Consider the following 15,200-nt stretch of genomic DNA (forward strand, 5'->3'; position numbering starts at 1 on the left):
TGTACTTGCAAAAGCTTTTAATAAGGTTAGAGGTAAGACAACGCTTTTACCTCAGAAAATTGGGAGAGAGTGACGTTCAAAACATCCAAAACGGAGACTATAGCAAGTTGCCATCCTTCAATCTCTGCGGGTTCAACAAAACGGCTTGAACAAAGGTTCTGCCGCAATGGAAACATATCATGAAATCAATTAAAGCACATCAGACCCTTCGGAAAGTAGAAGAAAGACAATTCCAGCATATTCAAACCTCTAAAGTTTGTGTAGTCGTACAAATGATCCGGAACAGTGCGCTGTGAACAGAGGCATCATGCAGCAATATATCAAGGAGAACATCCCTCAGCTTTGTGGACAACTTACTGAATCTGAGACATGTTCTCATCACCTCAATGACCTACAGAAACAGAGGGAAAAGACAGAAAATATATATTCAAAGGAACTATGAATCCATTGACTCCAATAAGCTTATAACTAATCTGTCGTTAGGTGGTAAATAGAGAGGGGGAGCTATAGCTAATGATTAAAACATACCTTTAGTGTCACTTTCCAACGCATATTTCCATGATTGTATTTCCAATACTCATGACTAGCAAGAATATACTGTAACGAGAAAACGACTAGACCAAAAACTACATCATTTTCTAGTCCCCCCTCCACAAGTTGCATTGTAAATTCCAGAACTGCAAGATACAAAAAAAATAAAATAATAATAACATTATGGAAAAAATGAGACAGGCGGCTAAATAAATATACAGAGAACTAAGATATTTCCAACAATGTGAGCCCACAATCACGTAGATTACGCACTAAGCAAAATTCTGCTGCAAACTTGCCTGATATGACCAGTGGGCAGCTTGTATCATTCTTCTCGCAGTCAATCAAGATCATCTTTGCAAGTTTCCCAGAGAGCGACCATGTTCCGCTTTAAATTTAAAACAGCAGAAGGAGTAAGATTGAAGTTAGATCATCACAAACTACAATGTCTAGAATGCAGCCAGAGAATGCACAAAACGATGAAGAAAATTTACAAATTATGCAGCTTTGTCTATCTAAGCCTTGTTTATACAAAGAGGTATTTCTCCACATAAAAGCTTTAAAACAGTACTTACAATAAAGATGTATTCCTCCAAATGAAAGCTTTAAGACAATAGTTTCAATGAAGTGTAGGCAATGTGTTAAATATTACTCCCTTGTGGACAACCATGATTCTAAATGAAACGAAAAACAAATATCTACTAGGCATGGTAAGCTACAATGAGTATCTTACATAACTATTGGCAAGATATATTAGAAAATGAACCAACTTAGGAAAGAGCACATTGTATGTCATATTTGAGGTCCAACCTCAATGAAATATTGTAGCCACTGTCAGGGACGTCTGAACCTGAAGTTATATCAAATATATTTGCCTTTAAGACCATGGGAGCAACATCTGACGGGGAACTGCTCAAAGAGAAAATAAAATTAGCTATCAATGTTCCAGAAAGAACTGATACCAAGTTCCAAACTATATAATATGAAAAGACACTGCACATGGTGGATAATATTATTAGAAAAGGAATACTGAAGAAAAGATTTGATAACCAAGTAAGAAAATGAATAAGCATCACAAAATATTACCATCGCAGAAGTTTAGCTAAGATATCAACAGCCATTGCCATCACAGCTGCACCACCAGAGTCATAAGTCAGGCTTCTGACTGAATTGCAAATTATATCAACCACCCTGAAAAAAAAAACACAAAAAATATATATAATTTTCAAGCACTCTGGAAAAGAGGATGTAAGAGAGAAATATATTGCAAATACTTCACCTCACATCACTTTCCATCTCCCCATTTACATAAGATTCGTGAACATAAAAGAAGTGGCTGATATTCAGTAAGGAGAAACATACAGCCTGAGATCAATTTACAGAACCTGGTCAGAGAAAAAATAAGGATACATATTTTATGACGTAAGAGCGTCCAGACATACAGCCTTAGTTTCAAATATTGAGAAAACAGTCAAGAGACGAACTGATTTAAAGGAAGACAAGGCCATATCTACCTCATGGTGTACAAATACTAAAGCAATCCCTACTTCATAATAAATGAGAATGGAGCAATGCAGTTACCTTGTTAAATGTCACCATTCGACGAAGCAGCTCTAGAGTCACAAAAGCTTCACGATTGTTACCAATGTAGAGTCCATTGGCCAAACGGATGATCAACACAATTATGCCGGATAGCGAATACTTGGAAAGGAAAATGTATTTCATAAATCAGTATATCTCAAACTAAAACAATTAACAGCAATAAATATTATAACATTGGAGGAGTCTCTTAATGAATAGGATTTTCAAAGAATGATGATATCATTTACCTCCCACCGTACAAGGCCAGTATTTTCACTGTTTATTCTCAGAATTCGCCCACGAGTATTGCTGGGAATAACTAAACCTTCAAGACCTGGAATATGCACCGGTCGGGAAGTTTCAACAAGTTGGCAAGCATCATCCGTCGGAGAGTCACTAGTAATATCAAATAAAGTTGAGACCCCGACTGATTTATCCAGAAAGTTGTATCTGCACACAAAAAAAAAGCACATCAGATCGCAGTAGGGTGATGGTTCGCAATCAGTAAATTAAAAAAAATAACTGAGACAAGAAAGAAGCTTAGATTGATGAATGCAGAGTATCCTGCCTAGATGCAGAACATTGCTCTCATCTAGATAGAAAATTTCCATATAAATTTCCAAGTACTACTTACACACATTCAGCAGGCCATCTGCCTTCACTCAGGGACGACAAGAGACGAATGAGTTCAGCACTTCTGAATGGGAATTCAATCTCCAGATCAAAGAGGAGACACCGGATAGGGCCATCAACAAAACTCTTTCGATCCCAAAACTGATTACAGAGTGACTCCTAAATAATTAAGGCACAAAATGAGCATTTATAAATGCGTAACATAGAGGAAAAAGTTGGGCACAACATGCATATATAAGTTACCTCTCCATGATAAACCTTGCAGAGGATGTCTAGTATCAACTCGAGGATGGCATCGTCCAGCTGCCAAAAATGTAGAGATGAGTAAGATTTTGAAACACTTCATAATTATATAATTTATCATCTACAGTTAATGGAGTTATACCTGAAAATTGATCTCATAAGACGCAATAAATGCTGAAATAAAAGTCCTCAAGACACTACGATAACCAGAGACTGGTCCCTGGAAAAGTGGAAAATAATGACAGAATCAACTTAGTGGAGGATAACATGAAGAAAATTTGTAGAGGATTGGTAAAGTAAAAGTCACACCATTGACTGATAGAGAAATAAGTGCCACTTTCAAGAAAACGCAAAGTTAAGCTCGGTATCTGGAATTTTAATCTCTTAACTTACATCGAAATCATTCAGCACATTACTTTGAAGGATTTCAAGGAAATAACTCAAGGATGCTGCCTCGATAGCTTGTTGAACATAGCTCACGTGATCAATATCCTGGTAATCAAGTAAAATTAAATACATATACATGAATAATATGTGTCTTCTGACTAGATAATGGAAGTAGTCTCACTTTCATACCATCAGGAAAGGAATTTCCTCCTTCCCAGGAAGAGATGATACAAGACACAGAAAGACTGCCCATGCCAGGACGAGGGGTCCTGCTTCTTTTACTTCAAAAGTGTTGAGGCTTGAGATTGTTGCATCCATCTCTTGGACATCAACAATGGAAAAGACACAAGTTCCAGACCTTACAAGAAAAACAGAAACTTTAGATAAAATCGACAGATACTCAAGAGAAAGTAGGATTAGGCCAGTTGCTGGTTTTGTATCCTATTTGAAGAAAGTTTTAACTTTATCTGTGCACTTTTCCTCGTGAATTAGTTAAACAAACCTGAAAGGTACTCCGTCGTGAACCATTTGTAACAGATTCTCCATATCCAATGTGTCTATAAGAATCATCAGCAACAGAATTTGCACACGACATGCAGAATGTTGTGCTTCAGCTGACACAGCCAGCTTTCTAAAATTATATGAACCTGAAAGAATCCCCTGCAACACAGCACTTATAAGTAAATAAGGTTGGTTACAGAAAAAATGGAACCAGTCTCAGGCATGTGGCTAGTGACTCGAGATACCTTATAGAACGAAGACAGTTTTCTCCATCTTTCCCCATTACAAGTGCAAAATGATTCATGGTAAAGAAGGAAGAGAATATCCAAAATCAAATTGTCCTCAATTAGTGTCTCCTCCGCCCACAAAGTGAATAGATTGACATCCTACCAAAATAAAATCTAGAGAAAATCAGATATGGACCAGATATGTTAAACTGAATGATAGAAGCAATGGCTTAACATGAGTAGAATCTAAGGCCTAAGTATAATAAGATCAAATGAGATGTAAAGAAGGGCTTGGACTCAGAACACATACCATATTCTGTGGAAAACAAGAGGACAAAAGGTCCTCAAGAACTGAAGATTGTCGTCTTTCAAGCCCATCTGAGATCAGCTTTACAGCTTCCTCGCTGATTGCACTTTCCTCTCTTGCCGCATATACTGTGCAAACGCAAAAAGCAGTTGAAAATGGACATTATTGTGAATCGAAAAAAAAAAAATGGACATTATTGTGGGTGGAATTTTATAAGTGTATCCCCAGCATCGGAAAATAAGCTATTGTTTTGTTAATAGCAACTGTATATACAACTATAGATGCCCACATGTATTAAGCCATTTGAAACTAGGAGAGACTGGAAAAATAGGGAACAACAAAATCACAACTTACAGGAATGTATGAGAATACGCTTTGTACACTTTAGTAGGCACTGGCGCTCCATGTAATACTGAAGCAGTATCTTCAAGAATAGCATTGAAACAGAAGGACAACAAAAGAGTTAGCAAGAAAGCTGAAGAATTAAAGTAAAGTCATTGGTAAAAAAATATAGAACAGCAACATTTCACTATAATGAGCTATAGAACTTACTACAAAGAATATAACGTAAATAACCACAAAGAATTTTGAAAGGAAGCAGACACACGTAAGCTACTAACCACGTCAATGAAATCTTGAGCAACGGAGTCAGAGGTTCCATATTCCTGATCCATAGATCTTTCCACGAGGATATAAGATTGGATTTCATCTAGATTCTGGCCAAGATTACAGAAATTTTATATAATAATTATCACTCATACCCCTGAGCCTTAGTCAAGGTATAGCAATAATTCGAAATTAAAGCACAGGTTATACATGAAAAACCTACATGGCTTGAGTTGAGGTCGACATGAAAAGGCCAATACAATATAGTGAAATTAGAGAATGAAAGAGAAACAAACCAGATGAGAGCTAATTCGAAGTGCTTTGTCTTTCAATTCGGGCTTAATCACCAACTGGTGCTCCTTAATCTTGACCACTTGCGAATTCAAAGCTTCTTTTGATTTCTCACTCGGTGACTTGAACATCGACACACTTCCGACGAACCACGCGTGGTTTTCCTCCAACTTCTTCGCCTAAAATTGAGATTGCAAACCAAAATATTGTATCAACGCACCCAAAATAAGACCCATAACTATACGAATACGAAGAGGAAGAGAGAGAGATTACGTACGATGGGTTGAGGAAGGTCATCAGAGAGAGAAGCATTCTCGAGGTCGGTGAGAAGAGAGTCGAACGGATCCCACCAGAGAGACGGATCGACGGATTTAGGGTTCGCCATTGAAAGAGCTTAGTGAAAGACCAGTTCCAGAGCGCTTAAACCCTAGAGCCTAGAGAGAGACGAGAGATGAAAAAATTACAGTATTTGTGACTTTTTTTTTTTCTTCAGATTTTAATTTTTTTTTTTTGTTTGGCGCTTTTCAAAATTGAAAAATAATTCACTTTGGGCCACGAATATTAAAGGCCTAAAGCCCATTGGATGTTTCTCCCACAATTTTATGTTAGTCAATATTTTCGGATCCATGGAAAAGTCGAATACCAAATTATTGGGTTTTGTTACAACAACGTACGGTAGATTGATGAGTCGAATACCAAAATAGGCTCATGCACGCACTGGACGCACATACTATATCTAATCTAATGAAAGATTTGCACTTTTGACCATCTCCCTCCAATATGTTCTTTTTTACTATCAAACTTCATTTTACATACCTCTGAAACATGATTGCAAATTGTTAATTACATTGATCACACGGCCTTAAGCTGAACGTATCATTATCAAATAATATTATTGTTGGAAGATTGTATGCTGGGAAATGGGAATATAAACAAACAAACAGTCGTCTACACATAGAAGATAACTCAGCGATATATATAAAAGCCAACAACAAAAGAGAATATTAAACACATGCAAAGATAACAATTAAAAAAGGCAACACGTTGATTATACATCAAGTATACGATTACGTACATATATATATATATATATATATATACGTATTATAAGAAGTTTCTCAAGGGTGTGAAGGCAACGGAGGCCATTTCCCGAACTTGGGGTGGTGAATGTATTTTGGAGGAAGAGGCGGGAACTTAGGAAGCGGTGGAAGTGGCGGACATGGCTTCTTTGGTATCACCACCACTGGTATCGGCGGAGGGCACGGCTTTTTCGGGATCACAACAGGTGGTATGTAGATTGGTGGATGCTCTATCTTCGGCGGCGGCTTGTATATTGGAACCGGCGGTGGAAGATCTTTCTTCGGCGGACACGGTTTCTTCGGCGGCTTGTAGATTGGTATNGGAATTTTATAAGTGTATCCCCAGCATCGGAAAATAAGCTATTGTTTTGTTAATAGCAACTGTATATACAACTATAGATGCCCACATGTATTAAGCCATTTGAAACTAGGAGAGACTGGAAAAATAGGGAACAACAAAATCACAACTTACAGGAATGTATGAGAATACGCTTTGTACACTTTAGTAGGCACTGGCGCTCCATGTAATACTGAAGCAGTATCTTCAAGAATAGCATTGAAACAGAAGGACAACAAAAGAGTTAGCAAGAAAGCTGAAGAATTAAAGTAAAGTCATTGGTAAAAAAATATAGAACAGCAACATTTCACTATAATGAGCTATAGAACTTACTACAAAGAATATAACGTAAATAACCACAAAGAATTTTGAAAGGAAGCAGACACACGTAAGCTACTAACCACGTCAATGAAATCTTGAGCAACGGAGTCAGAGGTTCCATATTCCTGATCCATAGATCTTTCCACGAGGATATAAGATTGGATTTCATCTAGATTCTGGCCAAGATTACAGAAATTTTATATAATAATTATCACTCATACCCCTGAGCCTTAGTCAAGGTATAGCAATAATTCGAAATTAAAGCACAGGTTATACATGAAAAACCTACATGGCTTGAGTTGAGGTCGACATGAAAAGGCCAATACAATATAGTGAAATTAGAGAATGAAAGAGAAACAAACCAGATGAGAGCTAATTCGAAGTGCTTTGTCTTTCAATTCGGGCTTAATCACCAACTGGTGCTCCTTAATCTTGACCACTTGCGAATTCAAAGCTTCTTTTGATTTCTCACTCGGTGACTTGAACATCGACACACTTCCGACGAACCACGCGTGGTTTTCCTCCAACTTCTTCGCCTAAAATTGAGATTGCAAACCAAAATATTGTATCAACGCACCCAAAATAAGACCCATAACTATACGAATACGAAGAGGAAGAGAGAGAGATTACGTACGATGGGTTGAGGAAGGTCATCAGAGAGAGAAGCATTCTCGAGGTCGGTGAGAAGAGAGTCGAACGGATCCCACCAGAGAGACGGATCGACGGATTTAGGGTTCGCCATTGAAAGAGCTTAGTGAAAGACCAGTTCCAGAGCGCTTAAACCCTAGAGCCTAGAGAGAGACGAGAGATGAAAAAATTACAGTATTTGTGACTTTTTTTTTTTCTTCAGATTTTAATTTTTTTTTTTTGTTTGGCGCTTTTCAAAATTGAAAAATAATTCACTTTGGGCCACGAATATTAAAGGCCTAAAGCCCATTGGATGTTTCTCCCACAATTTTATGTTAGTCAATATTTTCGGATCCATGGAAAAGTCGAATACCAAATTATTGGGTTTTGTTACAACAACGTACGGTAGATTGATGAGTCGAATACCAAAATAGGCTCATGCACGCACTGGACGCACATACTATATCTAATCTAATGAAAGATTTGCACTTTTGACCATCTCCCTCCAATATGTTCTTTTTTACTATCAAACTTCATTTTACATACCTCTGAAACATGATTGCAAATTGTTAATTACATTGATCACACGGCCTTAAGCTGAACGTATCATTATCAAATAATATTATTGTTGGAAGATTGTATGCTGGGAAATGGGAATATAAACAAACAAACAGTCGTCTACACATAGAAGATAACTCAGCGATATATATAAAAGCCAACAACAAAAGAGAATATTAAACACATGCAAAGATAACAATTAAAAAAGGCAACACGTTGATTATACATCAAGTATACGATTACGTACATATATATATATATATATATATATACGTATTATAAGAAGTTTCTCAAGGGTGTGAAGGCAACGGAGGCCATTTCCCGAACTTGGGGTGGTGAATGTATTTTGGAGGAAGAGGCGGGAACTTAGGAAGCGGTGGAAGTGGCGGACATGGCTTCTTTGGTATCACCACCACTGGTATCGGCGGAGGGCACGGCTTTTTCGGGATCACAACAGGTGGTATGTAGATTGGTGGATGCTCTATCTTCGGCGGCGGCTTGTATATTGGAACCGGCGGTGGAAGATCTTTCTTCGGCGGACACGGTTTCTTCGGCGGCTTGTAGATTGGTATCGACGGTGGTACCACTATCTTTGGCGGCGGCTTGTGTACTGGAACCGGCGCCGGTGGGTCAACTTTCTTCGGTGGTGGCTTGTAAACCGGTACCGGAGGTGGAAGCTCGACCTTAGGGGGACATGGTTTCTTGGGGATATGCGGTGGCTTGTGTACCGGAACCGTAGGTGGGTGCTCGACCTTTGGCGGTGGCTTGTAAACCGGTACCGTAGGTGGGTGCTCTACCTTTGGTGGCGGCTTGTAGACCGGAACCGTAGGTGGGTGCTCCACCTTAGGCGGACATGGCTTCTTATGGATGGGCGGTGGAAGCTCTACCTTTGGCGGTGGCTTGTAAACTGGTACCGGAGGTGGGTGCTCAATCTTCGGCGGTTTAGGTGGACAGGGCTTCTTAGTAATCGGCGGTGGAAGTTCTACCTTTGGTGGTGGCTCGTAAACGGGGACAGGTGGTGGAACTTCTTTCTTTGGCGGTGGATCGTAGACGGGAACCGGAGGCGGGACTTCTACCTTTGGCGGCGGCTCGTAAACGGGAACCGGGGGTGGAACCTCCTCAGGAGGACTGTATTTAGGTGGACATGGTTTCTTGAGAAAAGGTGGAAGTTCCAAAGGCGGAGGTAAAGGGAAATGATGACCAAAGCCCTTAAAAGGAGGCAACTTAGGCATAGGCCAGAAGAATTTCGAAACGCAAATTTCGGGTGAAAACTTCAGGTTTTGTTTGAGACCCAAAACGTGTTTATCCCCGGATTTGGATATATACACAATCTTGGTTGACTCGAGGCCGTCGTGAGCCGGACAAGGGGTTCCTGTCGCGCTGTGAAGCTGAGCGTAACACTCCTCCTTTAAAGCTCCGTCGTCGGTGACAATGTCATGAGGAATATTTAAACCAAACTTTCCATTATCGTCAATGTTTCCCGAACCTTTTGTAACAAAATGGCCTTTATTCACCTTACAATCGATCGTCACTCGTAGTCCTATAACAAAAAAAATATCACACGCACGTTGATCAAACAATCACAAGAAGAAAAAAGAAATGAACTATACATTACAAAAGTTATTAAGGTGGGTTATTAAGTTGCCTGAAAATGCATGGGGGTTTTTGATCTTGCTCTCGGCGTAACCGACAACTTCGACGACACGAGCGACTGAGAGAGTAGTCGCTGATAAGAGAACCGACACGAGAAGGAGGAGGCACGGAACCGAACCTCGAGGTTCGGCTAAGATCCTCATTGGGATTCACACCCTCTGAGATCTCTGACACACTTTGTCTTTCGTTTGCTGAAAAATTAAAGTATATTAGAAGAAAGAAACTATATGATATATATAGAGTATTAGTGGGAGAAGGTGATATGATCATATTGAGACTTCCACTCGTTTATATAATGGTCTTATTATCAAAGATTTTTTTTGAAGTTGGGATCTTAATAATTACGACTTCCTAATTAACCTTTTTATTTCTTTACCAACAATAATTGGATTCGGCGGTTCTATTATTTTTGTATCATTTATTAAATAAATGTATGGTGTCCATCTTATCGTTGTTACTTTCGTCTATAAGGTACTTTATGATATTTTTCATGCAGGGTGGTTGAAGCCTATTGACTTTTTTATTTTATTTTCCTTAATACGACAACGGCATTCAAATTTACTTTTTGTTTCTCTCATCAACGATATTGCACGAGACACATGCGTAGAACTTTTTTTGCCACAAATATATATATATATATATATATATATATATATATATGGTTAATTTTATTGGTAGAGAGTTTGCAGGATGAACATGCATGTATTGTGTAACTTTTTTTCTTTTCCCTCTCACACATAAGCGATATAGGTTTATCTGAAAAAGAAAAAACAAAACGGAAATGAACTAAAAAGTGCGTGTGTATATAACCGAAAATTGAAGCGAGTCACCACATTATGGTTAGAAGAGAAACTTAAATGTTCATGGGAGAAAAGAAAAAAAAAAGATAGCCACACTACTTGTCGGCTTGTAGTTCTTGTCTACTCCATATTAATTCTTTGTACCATGCAGCCATGATCTACCGTTTTAACCAACGAACCGTATATTTTTAAAAAACAAAAAATAAGTATAAAGCAACGAAATTGGTCAGGGATCAGGATTCAGGAGGCTTGATTTATTGGCATTATTGGTTAGCGGAGAGAGAAGTTAGTAATATTTATCATCAATCTACTTCGACTTTGAAGTTGGCAAGGCCCTTCAATTAATGCAGCCAGCTCAAAAACCTACTAGTATTTGTTCTTTCTTGGTGAAATTTCGTTTAGTTCGAAATGAAAGAAGAGACGAAGAACACTTAATTAAGAAACACGAAAAACCTAGCAACTAGATAACAAGCAAGAATGCATATTGATGCATAATTGGCATATATGTGTGGGTGCATGCAAATTAGCTAGTCCGACTAAATTCAAATCGAGAGACGTGATTATATATATGTATGAAAACGATTAATTGTAGTTCGGTTTGCTAGGTTTTACAAGCTTACGATTAAGTGACTTAAGTCAAATGATATGTGAGAGATAACATCATATCATTATGTCCAATATATTAAAGCTCTACCTACTCATCCACGCACATTAATACGATGGCTTTGGACAGTTGTACAATAAGAGGCTGAAGTTGAAAGTCGTTATATTCATATCTTCCGGTGTAATTAATCATCTTCAGAAGAATTACTTGCATGCGATCACCAAATAATAAGGCTCATTTTCTTAAATTCGAAAACATGTAATAAATAGCGTAATTGTGTAGATGGGGAGTGTAGTCGATCGGGGAATATAACCTATAGCGACTATATGCTTCCTTTGAAATTATATATATATGATCGCTAATTTAAGAAAAAAGATGAGATATAGATGTTTATTATTTAATATTTTTTCCAATATATAGAGCTTAATCTGTTATATATATATTTTTTGGTGAAATAGATCTGTTGTAGTATATTGCACTTGGTTTATTATGTCTACTCGTATGATGTGTATAAATATTTTAATTATAATTACTGTGAGAAAAGAATGGTAACGGTGTACTCTTTTATGTGAATATAACAAATTCATATTTGAGTTTAAACCTATCAGCGCAATACAAATTATAAAAGAATAATCAGATTATTTTTAGAAAACACACATTGACTTTTAGTAAAAGAAAACATGTAATCGACGTGAAAAAGATTTACTGCTCAAAATAATCGTATATATGATTAAGAAAGATATACCCTATCTTTATATAAAAATTAAAAAAAAAAAACCCTATCTTAGGTAGCAATAAATATACATGTAGAAAAAAGTAGCAAGTAGTTTTAAAAAAAAAAATCTAATGTTGGGGCGGGCAACCAAGAAATAGTCCCACATGGAGTGAGTTTTGCGGTATTATTATTTTGTTAGGTGACATGCGATAAATATGTGAACTGTATATGGTTCCACATTGATTAAATCAAAAATTGTTTTATGTTGAATTCTTTTTTTTTTTTTCATAAAAAAAGAGACGACGTTCTTAAAATATCCCGACTAATCCAGATCTTGGATGTTGACATATTCTCTGAGCATACAACTGCATTGTTTACATAACATAAACTGGCAGAGATATATTGAATGTAAAGGACCCATGGACGAAGAGATCATTTTTACTATTTTAGAAGTAAACACAAAGGTTGATGTCCAAATTTTACGGATGGTTTGAAATGTGGACAGTACTTAGCTCCAACAAAAGTAAAACAATGTGGAGACATCTCATCGGTTAGTTTCTCAATTGGTCTCTGACAATGTCACCACAAAATTTGAGTTTTTGATCAATGATAAAAGCGCATATAGGAAGAAATATTTTGTTGGGAATTTCAGAATGCTAGATTTTGAGTTCTCTAACAACGACAACAAGAACTATTTTAACAGAGTAATTCAATTATTCAGAAAGAAATCCAAATGTATCCATAGTATTTGAGCATTATTTTCTGTTTAAAGCCAATCAAAATGTGTTCATCGACATTTTAAACAATTGTAAAGACTAAAGAGTTGGGTTCTAGATTATACAAATGGTAAAAAGTAAAAGAGAATCACAAGAGCAACGGGTCATGTTAGATATAATTGAACAAGATGGTATTTGAAGCCATAATGAACAAAAATCAGCAATGCATGTATGTGAAATTGTATATAGTTGAAGTAATTTTACCAAGGCACATTTCTAAAAAAAGATGATTATCGTATAAAAAGATTAACTTCATACTGACAATTAGAAAGAGTAAGCAAGTTTATGTGAGGCATGCAGGTATTAAAAAGTAATAATAAAGAAAATAATAACAAAAAAAATCGACCAAGCAATGGAGCGACTCTCCAAAGGCAAAAAACCTCACATCAAAACCTATACAGAGGGAATTATAGTGTAATAATTATCTACAATTTGCACACTAATTTAAATCATACGTCTAATAAAAGTCTTAAGCAAAAGTGTCCTCACGATCGGGGTCATGACCGCCATCCTCCTCCATGTTGCTAAACTCTAGGAAATGAGTGGGTCGATGATCTTGGTGATAGAACTCCATCGGGGTTCCGAGTTTCAAGCTGTATTGCATGCTCAGCGTGTGCTTCACTCCCATGAAGTTGTAGTTCCAGGGTCCGTTCTCAGGAACCTATCATTCAACAATGTGTCTCATTTCAATACTACATAAAATAAAAATATCAAAACAAGGACAAACACACAACAATCAAGGTGTTCTCACCATATAGAAACCGAAGAAGCGGTCACTCAAGAGCATCTGAACCTTCTCGTAGTGGGTAGGTAGGTAACCCTGAGGATTGCTGCCTGTGTCTTTGTTCAACCGTCCCCATTCATATCCGGCTTGCGTCAGCTTGTATGATGTCAAAGAGCAGGAACCAGGAGTGAAACTGCATGTCAGTATGATGCATTTTTCTCCGTCCCATTTCTTATTATTCTCCAGAACACGGGAGTGAGAGGTCACATCCTATAGCAAACCATGACAAAAAAATTAGTTGTTGAGTGTAAAGTCTGTAATTCGGAAAGAATGTGTATGTATCTATGCATACCTCTGGTGACAACTGAGGAAGCTCGTTAGGCTGTGTGTGCATCCATCCCAAGGGCTCTAGATCATCCAAGAAATCATGCTCTGGAAGAGATGACGGTAGGAGAACTTGCTGGTGAGTTCCCCTTTGCGGCACCATCACAACACAACGGATTTCCTTCACTTGGGGATTATCTGGGGGACTCATCCCATATAAGTATCCACAAATTTGAGTTCGAAGATCTGCTATGCATATGAACTTCTTCAATATGTTCTTTGGCATAATGTACGTGTATCCGGTTTCCTGGGAACAACAAACAAATACGTTTTAGGGACACTCTACTTACTTAATTTGAATAAGTGAGTCTGAGCGAATTTGACTTCGTACCTTTATCTCGTCTGAGTTCACGTATATGTGGTTGACCCGGAGGTGGAGGTTAGTAGCTGAAATTGCGCGCACACGCCAGTCTGTTTTGGAACAGAATAGAGACTGCTCGTACGGAGTAATGGTGGAGCTAATCAGATCATCACCATGAATATTTGTGAATCTTGTCGTGACTGCAGTATGCTGGCTTGCTTCCTTTGCCTGCAGTAGAAAACATATTTTTTAGGGTAACCAATATAAAACTAATCTATAAATATCCTGTTCCTAGAACCTTTGAGATGAGTGGCAGTTACAAGTACCTGTTTCTCAATCTCAGCTATCTGTTGCCTCTGCTGAGAGGGTGGAGTAATCTCCGCACCAAGTATTATATCTCTGATCTCTGACTGCGTCAGAGCTGACGTATTCACGCTGTTCTTTGTCGCGTAGTCAGAAAGAATGAGATCTCTAAGAGCTACCTCCACCTGAATATATAACAGTGAATCATCAGATCAGATGATAGTCAGGAAGGGGGATAACTACACTGAATAAAGAAAAGAGCTATATAATTTAATTCAAAAGTAGAAGCTGCAGATGCAAAGATCAGGCAGTCTAATCAGTGAATACAATGAAACACTACTTGAAAGGTGGCACAAAGGGTACCTTCATCCATTGGTCGTCAGTGAGAGAGGGCCAGATGTGATGTGACTTAGTGACTACAGATTTGTCGGGCTTCAATAACATCTTTGCCTTCTCATTATTTACATGAAGAGCACGAAGGATCAAAATGAGTCTTTGAAAGGCGGTGTACGAAGAAATAGTCTTCAACCAATCATCATAGATATTGAAGAGGACCATCTGCGGCTCTGTGGCCTTCAAAATCAGATCACCAAATTTTTCTATTTTAAGACAAGCCTGGAATGGAAGCTGGAGTTCACTTCCCTTTATAACAATATTTGGAAAATCCAGCAGATGAACCTCAAGGGGATCCAACATTGCTTTACGAGTCAC

At 37.8% G+C, this 15,200-nt stretch overlaps 2 protein-coding genes and 1 pseudogene across 4 annotated transcripts in view; all 3 read right to left on the reverse strand.

The window, feature by feature from the left end:
* The window catches only part of LOC104729180, an 11,908-nt gene extending 6,125 nt beyond the window's left edge, over positions 1-5,783 (reverse strand). Inside the window, exons 1-21 of one of the 2 annotated variants that reach the window (XM_010448090.2) lie at positions 5,585-5,783; positions 5,313-5,486; positions 5,031-5,126; positions 4,765-4,834; positions 4,414-4,538; positions 4,122-4,262; positions 3,878-4,035; positions 3,565-3,733; positions 3,382-3,480; positions 3,131-3,208; positions 2,989-3,048; positions 2,747-2,904; positions 2,361-2,562; positions 2,113-2,232; positions 1,811-1,896; positions 1,618-1,722; positions 1,342-1,440; positions 831-919; positions 529-677; positions 248-391; positions 51-158 (exon numbers count right to left, since the gene is read on the reverse strand). In XM_010448090.2, coding sequence (XP_010446392.1) covers positions 51-158; positions 248-391; positions 529-677; positions 831-919; positions 1,342-1,440; positions 1,618-1,722; positions 1,811-1,896; positions 2,113-2,232; positions 2,361-2,562; positions 2,747-2,904; positions 2,989-3,048; positions 3,131-3,208; positions 3,382-3,480; positions 3,565-3,733; positions 3,878-4,035; positions 4,122-4,262; positions 4,414-4,538; positions 4,765-4,834; positions 5,031-5,126; positions 5,313-5,486; positions 5,585-5,692 — 2,538 coding nt within the window. In that variant the 5' untranslated portion in view covers positions 5,693-5,783. Of the gene's footprint in view, positions 1-50; positions 159-247; positions 392-528; positions 678-830; positions 920-1,341; positions 1,441-1,617; positions 1,723-1,810; positions 1,897-2,112; positions 2,233-2,360; positions 2,563-2,746; positions 2,905-2,988; positions 3,049-3,130; positions 3,209-3,381; positions 3,481-3,556; positions 3,734-3,877; positions 4,036-4,121; positions 4,263-4,413; positions 4,539-4,764; positions 4,835-5,030; positions 5,127-5,312; positions 5,487-5,584 lie in introns of those variants that run through there. The other variant, XM_010448091.1, reaches the window with a different exon arrangement.
* LOC104729181 (proline-rich protein 4-like) lies at positions 6,170-10,157 on the reverse strand. 2 transcript variants are annotated; one of them, XM_019233951.1, is made up of 3 exons: positions 9,875-10,157; positions 8,756-9,769; positions 6,170-6,661 (listed from the first exon to the last, which is right to left on the reverse strand). In XM_019233951.1, the coding sequence occupies exons 1-3, from the start codon at positions 10,023-10,025 to the stop codon at positions 6,426-6,428; spliced, it is 1,401 nt and encodes a 466-aa protein (XP_019089496.1). In that variant the 5' UTR covers positions 10,026-10,157; the 3' UTR covers positions 6,170-6,425. The 2 variants fall into 2 exon arrangements, with proteins under 2 accessions (XP_019089496.1, XP_010446394.1); XM_010448092.2 differs by lacking the exon at positions 6,170-6,661 and having other exon boundaries at positions 8,264-9,769.
* Positions 12,991-15,200, reverse strand: part of LOC104733071 — a 10,869-nt pseudogene continuing 8,659 nt past the window's right edge.

Source organism: Camelina sativa, chromosome 12 (genome assembly GCF_000633955.1).
Source record: "Camelina sativa cultivar DH55 chromosome 12, Cs, whole genome shotgun sequence".
Taxonomy (NCBI): domain Eukaryota; kingdom Viridiplantae; phylum Streptophyta; class Magnoliopsida; order Brassicales; family Brassicaceae; genus Camelina; species Camelina sativa.

Bases quoted from the DNA above. Each gene is read 5' to 3' on its own strand.
- LOC104729181 (XM_019233951.1), bottom strand. From the start codon at position 10,025: ATGAGGATCTTAGCCGAACCTCGAGGTTCGGTTCCGTGCCTCCTCCTT. The intron at 9,770-9,874 runs GCAACTTAATAA...TTTTTGTTATAG, and splicing joins AAACCCCCATGCATTTTCAG to GACTACGAGTGACGATCGAT. The intron at 6,662-8,755 runs ATCTTCCACCGC...CGCCGAAGAAAG, and splicing joins ACCGTGTCCGCCGAAGAAAG to ATCTTCCACCGCCGGTTCCA.